This window comes from Podarcis filfolensis (genome assembly GCF_964270895.1).
Source record: "Podarcis filfolensis genome assembly, chromosome: 2".
In the NCBI taxonomy this organism is placed as follows: domain Eukaryota; kingdom Metazoa; phylum Chordata; class Lepidosauria; order Squamata; family Lacertidae; genus Podarcis; species Podarcis filfolensis.
The window spans coordinates 51119181-51137996 of record NC_139605.1 but is presented as its reverse complement, the minus strand read 5'-3'; the positions used below and the strand labels follow the sequence as shown (position 1 = coordinate 51137996).

The window sequence follows — 18816 nt, the reverse complement described above, 5'->3', positions numbered from 1 at the left end:
GGTCTGGAAACACACCGGTCCTCTTTAGCCAAATAAAGACAGCAAAGTTGTGGAAAGAGTTCAGATTTATTGCAGACTGCAGTAAGAATAATTGATCCAGAGGAATGCTCCAAATTCTGGACCCCGAATACAAAATTTGAGATGCTTTTATAACATTCTCTTTGCATGGTTAGCTCATGAACGATCCCTTTCACAAACATGTTTGGATAATAGAATGTGTGGACAGCTTGTGGACTCGGCATGTCCACTTCTAATTGGTTTACAAAAAAGTATGCTCTACTAGCTGCATCATGGCAACAGATAGTTCTGGACAAAGTTTATGAATTCACTATTTTTCTGTCTCATGCAAAATGTTGCATTTTTGGTAGTTTGTTACATGAAGCGGTCAGTTTGGAGCTTCTAGTCTTTTCAAGGCCACTTCACTTTTCTGGTATGCGAAGCTGATAAGCGAGGCCCTGCTTGTTAGCAAAAAGACAGGTTGAGTTGCATGAAAAATCTCTGTTTAGCTAGGTATGTACTTTTATGCAGGACAATGGCACAGATACATTGTGGTTGTGACTGAGAACATGTCTATGCAGGCTCAGCACTTAGCAGGCTGAGATCAATTGTGTATCAGAAGCATGTTCTGTGACAAAGAGGGCGAGAGCAGGTCAGTACAGTGGTATCTTGGGTACTTATTTCGTTCCGGAGGTCCGTTCTTAACCTGAAACTGTTCTTAACCTGAAGCCCCACTTTAGCTAATGGGGCCTCCTGCTGCCGCTGTGCCGCACAATTTCTGTTCTCATCCTGAAGCAAAGTTCTTAACCTGAGGTAATATTTCTGGGTTAGCGGAGTCTGTAACCTGAAGCGTCTGTAACCTGAAGCGTATGCAACCCGAAGTACCACTGTATAGGGGTATTCTGTACTTCACTTTCCAGCTAGCCTGAAGGGAATTGGCAGATCTCCTGTGTTTCTAATCGGCACAACCTCTCCTTGGTGTCCTGCTAGCTGCTGATAGCGGATTGTAAGCTATTGTTCAGTAGAAACTGATTCAAAGCAGAAATATTAGGCCTGTGAAAGCAATGTATGAGAGCAATGTATGCTCAGAAATGCCTCCCTGCTGTGTTGACCCCAGTGGATCATGACATTCACCTGAGTCCCAGGTGAATCTGATACTCAGGTATCAGAACTTGCTCCCATGGGAGACAGTGATGGCCACTAACATAAAAGAGTGTTAGACAAATTTATGGAGGGGTGTGTGTCAATGGCTGCTAGCCAAATTGGTCATTTTTCTACCTTCACTGTTAGAGGCAGAATGCCTCTGAATGTCAGTTGCTGGGGAGTGTGCTTTTGTCCCATAGGCAACTGGGTTGGCCACTGTGAGAACAGGATGCTGGGCTAGATTGGCTTTTGGCCTGATCCAGCAGGATTTTCTTATGTTCAGGTTTCTCTTAAAACAAGAGCAAGCTTTAGTAGCTTTAACATTCATCACAGTGCTGTGCACTTTTAAAAAAAATCACAGTTCTTGGAACAATTAGATAATTGTATTCATAAGGGTTTTGGTTGCATTGGATAGATTGCTAAGAAATCCAGGTCCCAGGCTGGTTTATGTTTCTTATTTTTTGCCCTTCATTTGTGCATGTGTGTGTTCTGTGTTAATCCATGGGAATGAGGAAGAAGGGAGCTGTCTGCCACACTTGGAAAACAGCTGCAAGATGTGTTGTGTGTGCGCGCATGCGCACGCGCGCACACACACACACACACAGTGCTAGTCCACTGCCCTTCAGTAATAACCCTCCAAACACTGAGACTGGATGCCATATTCACAGCAGGAGAAAGGGGCCTTGCCAGGCTGCTGGCAGCTGCTATTTAAGAAGTTTTGCTGGGAATGACTGGAATCAGTCCCTAGCGTATTAACAAGGGTTACACTTGTCTTCCTGGCTCCTGTTCCTGCCAGTGGGAACTGAAATTTTCAGAGAGGGGGATAGGCTGCTTGTTTGTAGGGCATGACTGGCTAATTTGCTTAATTTCACGTTAAAGGTAGTGCCCAAATGAACAGGGCTTTTGGTCTCTTCTGTGCAGAGGACATTTATTGATTCTCTAGCTGTGCTTAAGTGTCTGGTGGGTGCCTTAGTATGCTGTTTGTATTATTTTGCATTTGTTGTTGTTGTTCTATGGATTTGGGGAAGTAGTACATAAGCCTAGGTCTGTTTGTGTAATGTGATCTTTCTGCCTGAAGTGATTTGTTTATTTTGATTGGGTGTTTGATGCTTCTTGCTCTCAAAAATATAGCCAATTTAAGAATATTTGCTCTTTGCCATACACACACTGCATTTTATCATGCTGCTACAAACGTTTCACATGGCCTCTTTCTGATGGCTAACGCCTTCTACCCCTGTCATCTCAGTTTTAGTTTTTTCCGTTTAGTGCTGAGCTTCTCAATTCCAGCCCTCTGTATTCTGACATGGGGAGGTTCCATGTGGCGTAGGACTGCAAGGTGATGACCAGCTTTAGAAGTTACGGTAGGAGGGGCTAGTGACTAGGGATGATAGGGGCTAGTGACTAGGGATGATGGGAGTTGTAGTCCAAAACATCTGAGGGCACCTGGTTGGCGAAAGCTGGTGCAGAGGCAATCTCTTATGATAAATAACAAGCAGAGCCATTTTGAGCCTTTGGGAGCGAGGCAGAACTAAATAATATACCAAAGAGCACAAGACCATGTTATAAACCACTTGAAAGGAATATTCTGGCAATGAAATTCATTTCAGTACTATAAAGTTCTCCTGAGACAGAAAGGCAGTGGCCATGACGGCAAAGGACAGACTGTTCTGCCCAGTGAGCTTCCAGCTATACCACATCTGGAAATAAGAGCAATTGTCATGCATTTAAATTTGCTGATGTCCACCCCCAGGGCCTTCTAACAAAATACCATGCAACAGTGTTGTAAAAATAGGGGCAGCATGCCCAAATGCTCTCCCTGGAGGACAGAAGTCAGGCAGAAAGTGTAATGCAGGAGTCCAGCGCCTGTCTGTAGGTAATGAAATGGGTAGGGAATGCCAGATTTCGAACATGACCCCAAAGCCAAGGGCACAGCTATGGGTGAGAGAATGAGAGGGATCTATCATCCCCCAAGCCACATGCTTCTCAGCATGTATGGAGTTCCATTTCTTTGTGAGGAGCACTCCCTCCTCTGTATGGAGGCTCTTTGCACATCATCCTGAGAGTGTTGCATGGTGTTCTCTGTAACTTTTCCATTTCTGACTTCTTTTTTTTAAATTACCTGGAACCTAAGATCTAAAGGGCTGCAATCAGGAGAAGCGTAATGGTGGGAAGAGACAGATGTGTTTTAATACTGGCCTCATTGGCCATTCTCCCTCTCAGAATTAACTCTCTTCCAGCTGCTTTTCTCCCAGTAAGGAAAAATAAATGAGTCCCCATCTTCTTAGGGGTGCAACAGTCCCATGACCACTGGGATGAGGCTTACTGATGTTGTTATATTCTTCCACACAGGGGAATAGTCCTCCTCCTCAGCTGATATGGTGAAGTCTAATGATGAAGTCTAATGTTATGGCTGCTGACTGACTGACTGCTCCACTTGGTTCTATTGTTTCCTTTCCCACGTTTCCTTCTGTACATTTGTAAATTGCCTAGTTCCTGTAGCTCAGGTGGTGCCACAGAAGTAAAATCCACGACATTACAAATGTAGCTACCCCATTTTTGCGTGAGGGAGCTGTTGACTCATTTTAAGACTGAGGAAGCGGGCAGCTTTTCACTTCAAGCAATCTGTGCCACATTTACTTCTTTTCTTCCTTGATGTCAACACACACTTTACTTTATTTATAACCCCTTAAGAGTCCTCTCTCATCATCCCATCTCTGGGAATTGTTGTTTTCACTGCTTTTGCTTCTCCTTCACACGTCGCTTGTTTGCGTTCCCCCTCCCCACTTGCAATCCCATTCTGTTGACAGGATACTTGTTGTGATCCCCAACTGGGTTATAAATGGTTTTCTGTGTCTCTGGTCTCTCACAGGATCAGGTGACTTTGGCCCTGTCAGAGCCCAGCCAGATTCTCTTGAGAAATAATTACAGAGCCTAATGCAAATAAGCAAAGAGTCAACTGGAAATAAATGACACAGCTAAAGAAAACAAAAGTGGGATGTGGGGTGGGGTGGGGGGGATATTGGGCTTTTAAAATAAACTCTATCAAAAGCAAAGGAGCGGGATTTTAAGGGAAGGATTTGGGAGGGGATTAAGGACTTCGAGAGCTAAGAAAACTTATGGGGCAGTAGAAAGAAGCTGCTAATGTTGGGGGTTCGGCCTTTTGCTGACTTAACTCACAAGATTGTTGTGAGCATAAAACTGGGAGGGGGAGAACCAATTGGAGGTCTGGGGATGAAAGGTGGGATATAAATGCAGTTGTCAGTATTAATAATGACAAGATGAAGGTCTACCAGGCTTGCATGTTGAGCACATGCTTTATGGAAGTGAGTTGTAGGCAACTTAACAACCATCAGGAACGATGCTCAATGGCTTCTGCAACCACTGTGTCAGGAAGATTTTGGACATCACATGGCAAGACAGAGTCTCAAATATGGATGTGCTCTACGAAGCCCATGTTTCCAACATGTTCACACTCAGGATCATGGGTTTGAGCTCCATGTTGGGCAAACGATTCCTATATTGCAGGGAGTTGGACTAGATAACCCTCGTGGTCCCTTCCAGCTCTACAATTCTATAATTCCTGTCTCAACAATGTCTGCGCTATCTTGGTCATGTCCACAGAATGGAAGATGGCAGAATCCCCAAGGACGTGCTCTACAGGGAGCACCAGGCCTGTTGGCAGACCAACTCTGCATTACAAAGATGTTTGCATATGGGACATGAAAGCTCGCAACATCAGCCCCGCCATGTGGGAATCATGTGGGAATCCCTTGTGGTACCTGGAGACAGTCAGGTTGTGTATCCACAGCAGTGACTAGTGGAGGAATAAGTGCTAGAAGGAGTGCAGTCTAGAAACACCGTGGTACATCTGCAGCAGCACAACCAGACACCATCATCTGCCCAAGCTGCAACAAAGCATTTCTGTATTGACTTCTACAGCCACAGCAGGCACTGTAACTCTCCAATGGTTTGACTTCACGCCCTTAAGGTGCATTCCTCCACTGTCTCTCAAGATGGCAGCAAATATTAATATAATGTGTGAAGGAGATTTGCAGCATGCAACACACCTACCGCTATCTAATCCACAATAGTATGTTGTGGTTTTTTGGAGGGGGGGAATGATTATTTGGGTTTTAATAGTTGGGTTTGCAGAGACCCCCACTGAGTTGTGACCCATCTGCTTTTTCCTTTGCTGCTTTAATAGCCTGCTCTCCTGTTATATCCTAATCTTGGTTTGACAGACATGGAGAGGATGGGAGTAGTGTGTCTTACAAGTCTTGGCAGTGAAGCATGAAATAACTTCCCTTTTATTGGAAATTATAATGTGGAGACTATCAAACCCATTCCAGATGTGTGGCGAAGAGGGGCTGTTTACTGTGAGGAGACTACACAACTGGGAGTTTAGGGAGAGGGGCCCACATGCAGGCACGTTAGTGAGGGGGGAAATTCCTGTGGATTGGAGGTTGGGGAGGAGCAGAATGGCCCATTCTTGCTTGCTGCCCTAGTCTGAACAATCGTGTTCAGTAAAAACACAACCTATGCAGGAAGGCAGCCAAACCAAGAAGCAGGAGCAGCTGTTGCAGTTGTAGGCTCTGCCTTGGCATCTATGGAGACCAGTACAGGAGGGCTGTGTTCCAGCCAATCTATGGAATGACATCTCCATTTCTTCTTCCGCTCAGTTGCAAGTCCCATTTGACTGTGGGAAAGCAAGTGGTCGCCACTACAGATGGCGTTCACAGTTTCAGCTCCGCAAATGGCTTCCGTTCTGAGCCCACTATCTGCATGCCTTCACATTACGATGGGGATTACAGCCAGGGCGAAACACCCAAAGTGTTTGTTTTATTGTTTACAGCTGCAGCTAAGCAGAGAAGGGTCTAGTATCTGGCATGCTTTATAGGAACTCCCTCTCTGTGTAAAGCAGGGTTTTTAGCTAGCGCATGGCCTTCAGTTGAAACGGCTATAGAATTCAGCCCCAGCAGAAGTTGCTGGCCCATAAACTTTAATGGCTAAATAAATGGCCAGCCTCAAATTTAGACATCTGATGTAATAGTGGAGGCTCTTAGATATTAAACCCATGAGGATGCATGCACAGGTGCATTTGTTGACAGACACTTTGATCAAACGCATGAGAGGTGTGTGGAAATGAGTAGTGGGCTGTAGTAAGAATGGTAGGTACTCTTTGGAGGGTGCCAAACATTATAATCGTTAGGGCCAGTGTGGTTTACTAGTAGACAGAATGTTCACCCTGGACCCAGATATTGGGCTATTTAAACTTGAGTTTAAATCATATGCTGGTCATGGACTAGTGAAAGAGGATTATATTGAAGAGGTTTTCAAGTGCTGGATGTGCTAAGGACTGTAATGCTTCCTATCTACTACAAGCATCGCAGAAATATTTGCTAATCATCATCTAATCTCTTTTAAATCCATTTGTGTCAATAAATAGCCTCTTCCTTTCTCTGGAGTAAATGATCAATGTCCCTGCTTTCCGATATATGTGGCATTTTTCCTTCTCATGGCATCATGTCACCTTACAAGTGCCCATTGAATGGTTCCTGAAAGGCTTCTTGATAATGAACCATTTCAAACCACACTTGGGTCATTTATGCATTTTATCTCCCTTGTTCCTCCCCCAAATGCCCAGAGGTTCCCTTTTGGCCTTACATTTTTTACCAGTGGGGTGCAAATCACTCCTGAAATGTTGCTTGTGAATGATGAGCCACCTTGGTCATTAACTCTTCATACTCTGGGCAAACATCCTCTGGAGGTTGGCTTTAGATTTGATTAGTTGCTGCTTTGCCTTTGCTGAAATTTCTTGCAGACTGGACAAGGAGGTGTGCAGAATTACTAAGAGCTGAGCCAAGATGATGAGGGAGAAATTAACTCATCCACAAATGATTCTGGAATGTGGGGAATATAGTCAGTTCAGGATTTATTGGTGGTTTAAAAAATAAATAAATTCCTGGCCATCCAGCATATAATTGTTCAGCAGCATCTCCCACACGCTATTCCCATTCCCTCCCTTTCTCTGCTGCTCTGATTTATATTTCTGCTTTGTTCAGAAGCCTTGCAGTAAAAGGGCATTTTTAAAATTTTCTGCTGAGAACTATTAGTCTTAGAAGATGGATAGAGATAGCTAAGAACAGCTACTTACTAAATTAGAGAAAGCAGCTGTGTATGCAAAACAGGTGTGCCCTGGCAAATGCAGACTAATGAAAAGTATTTTGTTGTGTCTGGGAAATCCAATGGACACAGAAAATTTGGCAGTGTGAACAAGCAATGCCTAATATCATAGGTAACATTCTAACACTATTTCATGCACAGATCCTGCCCGTCAGTGCTAATTTGACCTGTCAGAGGTATTCATGTATCTGGTTTTGCTTCATGTGAAGTTAGAAATATAGGCTGCTGCTACTTCTTATAGCTTCAGCCTAGCTAGAACTATGAAGGAACAGCGGGTGGAAGTCTCGGGAGCAAATTGGAATGCAGAATCACCAAGGATCCTTTCTGTATTTACATGTATGTTAACATCTGGGGAATGATTCAAAATCACAACCACCTGACGCCACCCTTGGATTTGGGAGTTTTGCTATCTTTACGGGTGAAAGATAGACTCCTGCACGTGTGCCAGGCAGCCAATCTCTCTGGGGATTTACCTTCCCAAGGTTCATATTTTATCATGTTGTACAGCGGAACAAATCAGTTACAGGAATGACACAGACCATCTGACCTGCTGGGGGCCCCTCCTGTCTGTGGAAGACCATGTGGTTTTTGAACCTTCCTCCCCCACACACTGGCCTCTTTCCGCTTAAGGGTGTGTCTATTCCTCACTAAAAAAACCCCACAATTTCTTCCACTATTACAACAGGCAAGAGCATGAGGGAGTGCTAATGCAATGAGGCCACTATTGTTTTGTTATGGGTCAGGTTTAGAAAACGCAGCGCTTAAACCACTAGCAATGAACCCAGGGAACAATTAATAATTTGGGTTGAATTCTCATTCAAGTTTTTTTACATCTCCAGTTTGGTTCTAGTACACACAATTTTTCCTTTAATTGGATTTTTAAAATAGCATATTTAACAAGGAAAGAAAAAAATCAGTGAGAAAAAAGAAACAAAAAACATAATCTGCTTACATTAAAAATACAATAACTGCCAATACATTCATCTTAATTTAAACATGTAAATCAATATATGCTATCCAAATGTCCAAATAGGTTTCTACATGAAGTTGAGATGAGATGCAGTTTTACTTACCGTATTTTTCGTTCTATAGGACGCACATTTTCCCCTCCAAAAATTAAGGGGAAATGTGTGTGCGTCCTATAGAGCGAATGCAGGCTGCGCCGCTAAGCCCAAAGCCAGAACAGGAAGACGGAGCACTGCGGAGGGCTCCGTCTCGCTGCGCTAGCTTGGGGACGGCTGCGCGCACAGACTCTCCAGGGCAGCGGGGTGCCTTCACCCCGCTGTCCTGCAGAAGCTAGCAAGGCTGTTCCCAAGCCAGAACAGCGAGACGGAGGGCTCCGTCTCGCTGCGCTAGCTTGGGGACGGCTGTGCGCACAGACTTTCCAGGGCAGCGGGGCGCTGCGCTCCAAAGGCTTCAGGGATCTTTGAGGCTGGCGGTGGGGGAAAGCAGCGCTTCCCCCCACCGCCAGCCCCACAAGCTCTGGTGAATGTACCTTGAACGCACCTTGTTTTAGAGGGGGAGAACAAGAAAAAAAATTTTCCCCCTGTTCTCCCCCTCCTATGGTCCGGTGCGTCCTATGGTCCGGTGCGTCCAATGGAGCGAAAAATATGGTAAATTATCACACGGATGCCCAGAGAGTGCCTAACTACTCTGTTTGAGACAAATTTGGTAGGATTGCTGTTGGCTGTGGAATTTTATTCCGTATCATTGTCTTTTTATGTTCTGAGACACTTCAACCTCAAGCTCCATCTTGATTTCTGTTTGCCTGTTTATACTTTCAGCTGAAGTTGTTGCTTGTTGGTGACAAATGTAGCTTGTTGCTTGTGGAGGCAGCTCTGAGGTCACAGCCTGAGACAGCAGATTTTTTCCATGAAATTTCATGTCCTGGCCCTGCATTAAACAGCAGCTACATATGAAACCACAGTAGTAAACAGTGTGATCCCATGCATGCATATACGCAGAAGTAAGTCACGCTTTGTTCAATGGGATTTGCTCCTGAGTGTAAATTGGCAGCCTAATTTGGCAACTGCATTATTTCACTTTGTACTACATTTGCAAGGACTTTACCTTTGCTATTTTAACTACTATTTTTCCATCAAGAGAGTCCATTTTTGTAAGCTCAACAGATGAACTTTGCTTGGCCAAATCTTGCCTGCGTTGTTGGTGCTATGCTTAGGCAGACTGAGGTTGTCGCTTCTGACAATTGTTGTTGGGTGTAATGAAAGGAAAGCAGTTTGTTAGTTAACTTTCACTGTGGTTTATTTGTTGCTAGTCATGAAAGGTGCTTGTGATATGTCTTGACCTGGATGAGTGGGTGGGATTCATTTGCTGCTCTGCAATAGGCAACAAAATTACTTGGTCTAGTTTTGACCCTCCCTGCACATATCCCAGGTGAATGAAGAAGGAAGTGGTGATTGCAAGTCTTTGTACGCCCACCCACAACTTCACTGGATAGGTGTGGATGCACCCTTTCATCGCTGGGACTGCCTTTGTCTCTTTTCATCTGTTTTCAAATTGATTCTGCATCTATCTACAGTGAGCTTTAATTTTTGGAATGAAACCAGTTTCTTGAGAAGTGTTTTTCAGGGCCAAAAAATGTGCAGTTGTTCCAGAATGTGTGTGGATTTTGTAGAAAAAGCAAGCACTCAGGCTCCATTGATTCCAGAATAAAATGTCATGTGTACACAACCTGTATGTCTGTGATTTTAAGTTCTGCAAGTTTCCTAAACTGCCAGTATCAAAATATGTGTTTCCCAGAAACTCAATACATACATTATGGCATTGAGATAGCAAAAATCCTAGCATATAGGAGCTGCAGAAACAGTGTTCTATAAGCAATTGTTTAAGCATGTTATTTAAACTGGGCAATTGGTCTCTACATTTCCTCTTTCCACAAGACCCCAAGTAGTAGTAGTAATAATAATAATAATAATAATAATAATAATAATAATAATAAATTTATTGTCATTGTACAACCTGTGCACACACTCAGTCTCGTTGCACTCTGTGTGCTTCTTGAACAACACACCACCTCACAAGTCAATTTTGCTGTGTTATTTTCTGTTCAACAGCATAACAGCCCATGGATAGAAACTATTCTTTAGTCTGTTGGTACGGCTGACAATACTTCTATATCTCCTCCCCGAGGGTAGAAGATTAAAGTGGTGATGGGGTGTGAGTCATCCCCAAGAATCTTTCTCGCTCTCCTAAGGCAACAATCCCTTGCAATGTCATCCATCGGACTCAAGGGACAGCCAATGATATCATGTGCTGTATTTACCACTCTCTGTAGAAACTTTCTGTCCGTGGCTGTCAAGCCAGCATACCACTCTGTAATACAATATGAAAGGACACTTTCTATTGTGGACCGGTAAAAGGAGTTCATCAATTGTTGTTTAACATTATTCTTTCGCAAGACCCTGAGGAAATGGGGTCTCTGTTGGGCCTTTCTGACCACCTGAGTTGTGTTGATTTTCCAAGTGAGGTCCTCACTAAGGTGAACTCCCAGGAATTTAAAGGAGGAGACTGTCTCCACACAGCCCCCCCCATATACAATGGGGCAAGTTCCCCTCTCTTCCTCCAGAAGTCCAACACCATCTTCTTTGTCTTACTAATAGTTAGGTGCAAGTTATTCTCTGAGCACCATGTAGATACTTTTTGAACCTCTCCCCTGTATGCTGTTTCATCTCCGCCTGCAATTAGGCCCATTATGGTAGTATCATCTGCAAACGTAATAATTACTGTGGATGGATCAGATACAATGAGTACAGGTAGGGACTTAGCACACATCCCTGTGGGGTGCCAGTGCTAAGCTTCAGGGAGGTAGATCTAACAGTCCCAATTCTCACTGTGTCCGATCCCTCAAAAAGTCTTTAATCCAGTCACAAATGGTAGAAGGAAGGTCTACCACTTTGATAAACTGATGTTTATCAAAGTCCGGTGGGAAGCTTGACCTAAGATGTTGAAGAACCAATCTCTCAAAGCATTTCATCACTACAGATGTCAATGCAATAGTTCTGTAGTCATTTAGGCAGTTAGTTGCTGTTTTCTTGGAGACTGGGACAATGGTAGCTGCTTTCAAGCATGATGGAACACAAGCCGTTTGCAGAGAGATGTTAAAAATCCTTTTCAGAACCCCTGCTAGTTGATCGGCACAGTTTTTTTACTACAATCCCCAGCACCCCATCTCTTCCCCTTCTATTCCCCCATTGCATGGCTTTCCTACCTTTCCCCCACAGTGTTTCTTGCACTGAGACCTCAAATCCACCCCAGCTTTCAGCAGCCGCTGATAAAAACTGCATTCTGCAACTGTCAGGGAGTTATCCCTGTCACACTGATGGACTGTTTTATAAGGCATTTATCTTTTAGCCTTTTATCAGCAGTAAAGAGACCTCCTGTCTTCACTCCCAGCTAATGACAGCCTCCTTCAGTGTTTTGGAGGGAGCATCCGGTGTTCCTAGCTGCAGAAATTGCTTGGTGACCTGGGACTCCACGTCCGGGTATAAAAAAAGAAATGGCCCTCACAGACTGATGAGATTAATTTCCAATAGTCCAGAGACCACTAGTGCCTCGGTGCCACAGAAAGCTTGGTCAGTGTGCCAAAAGGTTGCCTTTGTCTTAAGAGCTCCCCTGCCCCAAGCCAAATTACATTGCTGTGGTTCAGGGTAAGGCAGCAATTTGAGCTGAGGTTCAAATCTGTTTCTCCTGCATCCAATTTCATGGACCACTCTTTTTAAATAAGGAAAACAAAGCAATTCAACTCTAGAAGAACCCAGTGTAGGTCAACAGCAGAACTATGCTATTAATGAGAGAGGGATTTAGATATATCTTTGCTCAAAACCCCTCTTCATTGGCTCATGGTTTGGGGAGTTCATGGAACTGAAATGGACATCTAGTTATGGCATTTGCATCTTGGTGCAACTAATGTGCTGGTCATTTGCTGCAATCTTAAGCATGTTTACTCAGGTGTAAGGCCCATTTAATAGGAGGCACTGCTGATCTTCCACCCTATTTTCAAAGTATATTTTTATCGCCCCTCCCTCCTTGTTCCTGATATAGATATTCACTCACCCTTTCTTCCCTGTTGGGGTGGGAAGGGGCGGGCAGGTGCCATTTTGTGGTTTGCCTCAGGTGCCAGAATGTCTTGAGCTGGCCCTGGTGAGGGTGGTAGACTTTGAGGCGAAATGAATAGCCTGTTAATTCCCTCCCCTCTGTGATACTGAGCTGGGCGCTTGTAATGAACCTGTAAGGATGGAAGCCTATTGTGCTACTTAGTAATAGCTGGCTGGGTTAACACTTTTAAGGTGATGCATCACATCAATGTGTTCAATCTGCTTGCTTGTTTGATTTTCCTTTTAGAGCATTTTGATGTAATATATTTTTTGTATATGTTTAAAATCAAAAAATGCTAATGTAACAAAATGATAGGGCATTGCTGCAAAAGGAAGGGATCGTTTTGCGATGTTTTCATGTGAGCTTTAGGCATTTTTCAATCTCAGGAAGTTTTTAAAAAACTAATTTTGAGATGATTTCATTTTATTTAACAAAACTTATATCCCACTTCAGTGTAGAGAAAATACCTATGTGGTTTGCGAAGAATATAAAATATACAATGCAAATCAGTTTTTTAAAAAAGTTTTCTATAAGGAATCAAAATAAACAAAAATACTGTGTTTCTAATTGCAGTATTATCCAAATCCTACACTTGCAGAAATGCAGAACACAGTGGATAAAATAAAGTGAAAATCAGCCATGATTAAGCGACATTGAAAGCAACGGGATTTGTATGTTACACAAAAACACAAGCACCAAGAGGGCATTGAGTGCACTTTAAAATGTCATGTGTTTACAACCTTAATCCTTAACTATCTTTTGCTGAATTTGCACCTCATGCTTAAGTAATGGCTTGCTCAAGTGAAGTAGGCACACAGAGTACATGTTCAGTTAACATGGACCCTCTTCTTTCAGTTTCCTTTGCCTCACCTTCAGTTTTCCTTTATCATTTATTCCCTGCCTTTTAGATCTTTTGGCCACTAACCGCTCAGTCCTGTTCCTTGGGCACCGAGGAATTTTAGATTTCCGCTCCTTGTACCTCGATGAATACCGCGACCGCCTGTTCGTTGGAGGAAAGGACACACTTTATTCTCTTCGGCTGGATCAAACCAACATGGATGCTAAGGAGGTAATGTTCTCGATATATAGTGCAAATTTAATGTTTACTACAATCATGCATGTTGAATCAGAGTTTATAGGGCACTTTTCCAAAGCGCTCAAAGTGGTTTATGTACGTATATCTTTACAATACAGTGGTACCTTGGTTTAAGAACAGCTTAGTTTATGAACAACTTGGATTAAGAACGCTGCAAACCCAGAAGTAGGTGTTTCGGTTTGTGAACTTTGCCTTGGAAACAGAACATGTTCCGCTTCCTGTTGAATGTGTTCCATTTGTAAATTGAGTCCCCCGCTGCTATGGGAAGGCACACCTTAGTTTAAGAACGCTTTGGTTTAAGAACGGACCTCTGGAACGGATTAAGTTCGTAAACCAAGGTACTACTGTACTGAACATTCTTATCCCCATGGGATGAGAGATGCCATACTTTATCTGAAGCTTCCTGAGCAAGTTCAAGGTGTAGTGGAAGGCCACCAGCTCATGCACTGTACTACTTTATGTATGTTAGGTGCATGTTTGTTATACACGAGATAGGAGGGTCTTCTTAGTAGGGGATACTAGTACTCCAAGGACCTGAATGATGGGAAGCAAGCCTTGGGAAGTAAGTAAGTGAATTGATTCAAATAGGGATTATGCTCTTCGAATAAGGTTGGAATAGTTTATGAGAGGTGGTATACAAATTTAATTCATCATCATTCACAGGCTTTAGTCAAGACAAATGAGCAAAGCCCACCCTTTGGGAGGAATTCAGCATTGCTGCTTGGCTGATGGAACAATCTACCTTCTCCTCTCCCAGTGTGCTGCTCCGTGGGTTCTCCTGCCAATTGGAGGGGGGAGCAGGAGGCCCCCAGAAGTCCTTGCGTAGGCTTCTGCTGGTGGGACTGGTTAGTTGACTCCGCCCATTGATATTGGCTGGCTGTTGCTGGCACTACCTGCGATAGTTCAGTTGGTAGAGCATATGAGACTCTTAATCTTAGGGTCATGGGTTCAAGCCCCATGTTGGGTGAAAGACCCCTGCATTGCAGGGGGTTGGACCCTCATGGTCCCTCCCTCCCAACTCTACAATTCTATGATTTTACCTCCGATTTGGCTGCGCTGTATACCATCCAGAAATGGGATAACTGACAGCAATCAAATACTGACTAACTGATTTGGCTGTGTTTTCTTGTGGTCCCAGAACTCCGCCCACTTGCCTAAGCCTCTGCTTAAAATCTTTAGTTGTACATTTCCACCTTGGAGTCAGTTTAAACACCACAGAAGTCTCACATTGTATATCCCTGGCAGTTGCGCTGGTGGAGTAGATTCTGCATGCAAATGCAGAGGTGCAGTTAAATGGCTTTAAAATGTTCTTCCCATCAAGTGGAGCGCCTTCGTGGGTAATCACTTTCCAGTGGCCTCCGTAAGGATACTTAAAGGATCCCTCTGAGGAGCCGTTTTTCCATAGAAGTTGAAACTCGAGATGAACAGAAGGCATTCAGTAAAGCCCAGGCCTTAAGCAGACTTATTGCCCAGGGCAGAGAACTTCATTAAATAGAAGCCAGAAATGTGACACCAGCCAAAGGTTGGGGGTGGATGGGAGCCTGTGTAAGGAATGTTCCAGTCCAAAAGAGATCATATTGCAATTATATGTAATTGGAAGTGTGTGAAGTCTAGACATATGATCAGGTTATGAGCAATTAATATAAGTCTGCAGAAGGATCCGACTGTCATATATAGTAAATGATTAAATTAACTGCTGAGTCAAAACCCAGCAAAACTGTGACAGGAAATGAGATCCTTGACAGGATGGATGTCTCTCGTACCTTTTCGTGTGTGCGAATTGCTATATGGGAGTCATTCTATTCTTCCTTCCAATAATTCTGTGAAGCAAGTCACTTTAATACCTTCATTTTACAGGTTCAGAACTAGGGCTGGAAGCGTTGCGTTGTAAATTTAAGCAGGGAAAACAGGTAGAGAAAAACGGGACTTGACGTCACCAACTGGTAGCAGATAAAGTTTTCAATTTTTGTACAACTGAAAGGCGTGAAGCCACTTATTTTAAAAAATCAGTACTTTGCAGGGGTGGGTGGGTTATGTCATTATTATCTCCCTCAAATAACAGTTTTCAGTGGCTACTAGCCATGATGGCTCTGTATTGCCTCCATTGTCAATGGCCACATGCTGCTGGGGAACACAAGCGTGCTGTTGTACTCCTGTCCGGCTTGTGGGGTTCCTAGGGGCATTTGGGTTGGTTGCTGTGAGAACACGAAGCAGAACTAGATGGGCCTTTGGGATGACCCCTCAGGGACCTTTTAATGCTCTTATATTCAAAAGCAGGCCCCAAACATCATTGGCACTACTATCACCAGTGCCAAAATATACAAAACATAGTCGTCCCCCCCTCTTTTTTTTCCCTTTTTGGTCATTAAAGTATCTTTACACTAACGACATGTTACATCCAGTACTTGTTCTGAGATTAACTCAAGTGAGATCCAAACAGTTGTTTTCCTTTTTGTACTGCTGTCTTATCTTGGGTGGGTTGAACTGAAGCACTGAAATGGCAGACCCCAGGATTTTGTAGCTGAGTGTTGCTGATTGTATGTGCAGATAGCATACCTGCTCCCTCCTATCTTTAATTTTGGAAAATTAAGATTGGCATTTGGCGTTCTAGAGCAGCTACAGGCTATGTTGCCCTATTGCTTAATGATTTTCCTCCTTCTCAACTTTTTCCAGTAAGGTAGCGTCAAGGAAGTTGCTACTGGGAGGTGTATATAATTGATTCTCATTTCCTTCTCTTCCCAAGGTCAGGGAGGAACTGATTCACACACACACACTTAGTTCTTTAGGAAGTTGTGGCGTTTGACATTGGAAAACATGATACATGTTTATTCTACCATTTAATTTTAAAAAAATACCAGCTGCTTTATTACTTCAACTCCCATTGAGCTAAATGGCTCTAGAGACTTTTCACACGGCCTGACAGATTTTTAGCTGCCTAGTGGTTGTACCTCCTGCTAATCAGCATAAGATCATGATATTGTTTAAGCCACACCATTGCTCCCTGCCACCCTCTGGCTCTCTTCCCTCCCCCTCCTTAGCACAATCTTTTTCACTACATTATGTACCAAGACTGATAGGTTCGGCTGAAATGCCACTTGAAAGAAGATGGTGTAATATGGCAGAACTTCCCATTGAGCCTATCTGTGAAGGCCCTTTTCTGAACATTTGGTTTTCACAAAGCATTCTGTCTTCTTGGCACCACTCGGGGTAACTAAACAATACTTTGCCTGTCATCTCTAACTATTGGCCATGGAGGATGGAGCTGATGTTATGATCCAACAACACCCAAAGGGCACTGGCTACCCTTACATTACTGCCACAGCAGGGCTATATGTACTGTAGCAAGAGCACTCCCCAATCTACTTAATGCATTTTCAAGAATGAGGACCCGTCTCCCCAAATAAAACAGAATTGCATTACTTTTGATATGCCAAGTGTATATGCAATATTAGAAAAAAATTACTGTAATGTAAATAGAAATACAATGCATTTCATCGTAGTGGGGAAGACTGCATCTGCATGACTTCAGTCTGCTCAGTCTGCTGTCCATATGCTAACTGTTGATGGACAACTTCAAAGGTCCTGTTGCCCCTACTTACAGTTATTTGCCTTGGAACTGGGCTTGGACCAGACAGTCCTTCAAATAAAGGACTTGCTCAAACAGAGGACTGTCCTAAGGAGGAGAGCTTGACTTTTGTTTGAGTGCCCAAATAGAGTTAACTTTTTATAAATATTTTTTTAAAAGAATGCTGAGCATTGTAGTTTTTAAATATGGCAGCTGGAAGACAACACTTTGGTTCTTTTCTTAGATCTTTTGTAGACTTTTGTTTCACTAATCCTCCTGCTCTGTGATACCCCACCCACTCCAGTCTCTAGTTGGTAAAACATGTAGGGGCAGGCCCATGAAACGTTCCATGGAATAAGAGTGCATTTATTATAATAAATCACACAGTTTGGCTTCTTGATGCCATTTTGGAAAGAAGATTTTAAGTACCACTGTGTTCAGCTGACATCTTAGCCAGCTGCAAGTTTTAGCTTTTACTTAGAAAGAGCAAGAAGATCAAACTTTTGTTTGTGTGTCGCTGTGTCCTTGAGGGTGTGAGACCACACAAAAGGGAAATGGAAGGTCAAAGGAGACCCTTCTCCTCTACATCTTACAGAAAATGAATGTCTCTCCAGAATTCTCTGCCAGCACATTAGTCTGTAAAACAAACTTTATAAATCAGTCCACGGCTTGCATAAACAGTTGCTAGGCTTATGGTTAAAGAGCCAAGTTGTAAGGCCAGGTTAGGGTTAACCAGATGTCCTTTATTTGAAAAGATCTCTCTAAATTCTCTCCTAATTCATGAAACTGCAACTCTTTGTAGGATAATGGATGCCTTTTGCTTGAGATAAAAATGACTCCAGAGGCTCCTTTATTTTTGAAATATTAATCTGGCATCTTATATTCTTTATTACCATATTAAATGGAGTGAAGCATCCATTATAGGCAAAAGAATAAGATTTAGCTTCCTTCTCTAAGGAAGCACTTTATTTTGTTTCTTTCTTTTATGTTTTCTTCTAGTTACTATCTTGGGTGATTTTAACATTTCACCCCTTCTCTTGTTAGGACATTTTCTTTTCATGAGTAGGAACCAATAAATATGGATTTCTTGTCTTCTCATGTTGCTCTTCTCTAAGCCCCCATTCTGTCTTGTTTTTGTCCTGATTCTGCAGCTTTTCATTCCCCCCCCCCCAACTTTTTATATCATTGCTTCAAACTTGTTACTCTGTTCTACAGTCTTGTAGGTCTTCCCTTCCTCCACCTTTATCCATGTACTATCTTTACTCCTATCCTTGTGCGTCTGAGCATACATAGCCATGGCATGCTGTAAATAATATTGTGGAGATAATTTAATAATAATAATAATAATAATAATAATAATAATAATAATAATACAATATGATCTTAAGGCACTTTCGAACGACGTTCATCCTGATTGGTTTGTAGGGAGAATAGGCAACAATGGCTGTTTAAGGAGCATTCATTCTGATTTGCTTGCCAGGGAAGTTAGATGAAGTGGAGTCAAAGCAAGCGTTATCCCCCATTTTCCAATGCATTTCTCTGCCATTTCCCTTATCACAAAAGTTCTGATATTTTTTGGGGAGGGGGGCAGGTTTGTTGCAAGATGCCTTCTTCCAACTGCGCAACTTGCATTTGCCAGTATGTGATTGAATCTCACCTGAAAATAGCCACGGTCTGGACGTGAACATTCATTTTAGGTTTTTGTTTGTTTGTGCTG

General features: G+C 43.0%; 1 protein-coding gene across 2 annotated transcripts in view; it reads left to right on the top strand.

Annotated features, from left to right (window-relative positions):
• The window catches only part of SEMA3G (semaphorin 3G), a 73505-nt gene that overhangs the window by 17748 nt on the left and 36941 nt on the right, over positions 1 to 18816 (top strand). For both annotated transcript variants that reach the window (XM_083603336.1, XM_083603337.1), the window contains exon 2: positions 13347 to 13507. In XM_083603336.1, coding sequence (XP_083459462.1) covers positions 13347 to 13507 — 161 coding nt within the window. The remainder of the gene's footprint in view (positions 1 to 13346; positions 13508 to 18816) is intronic.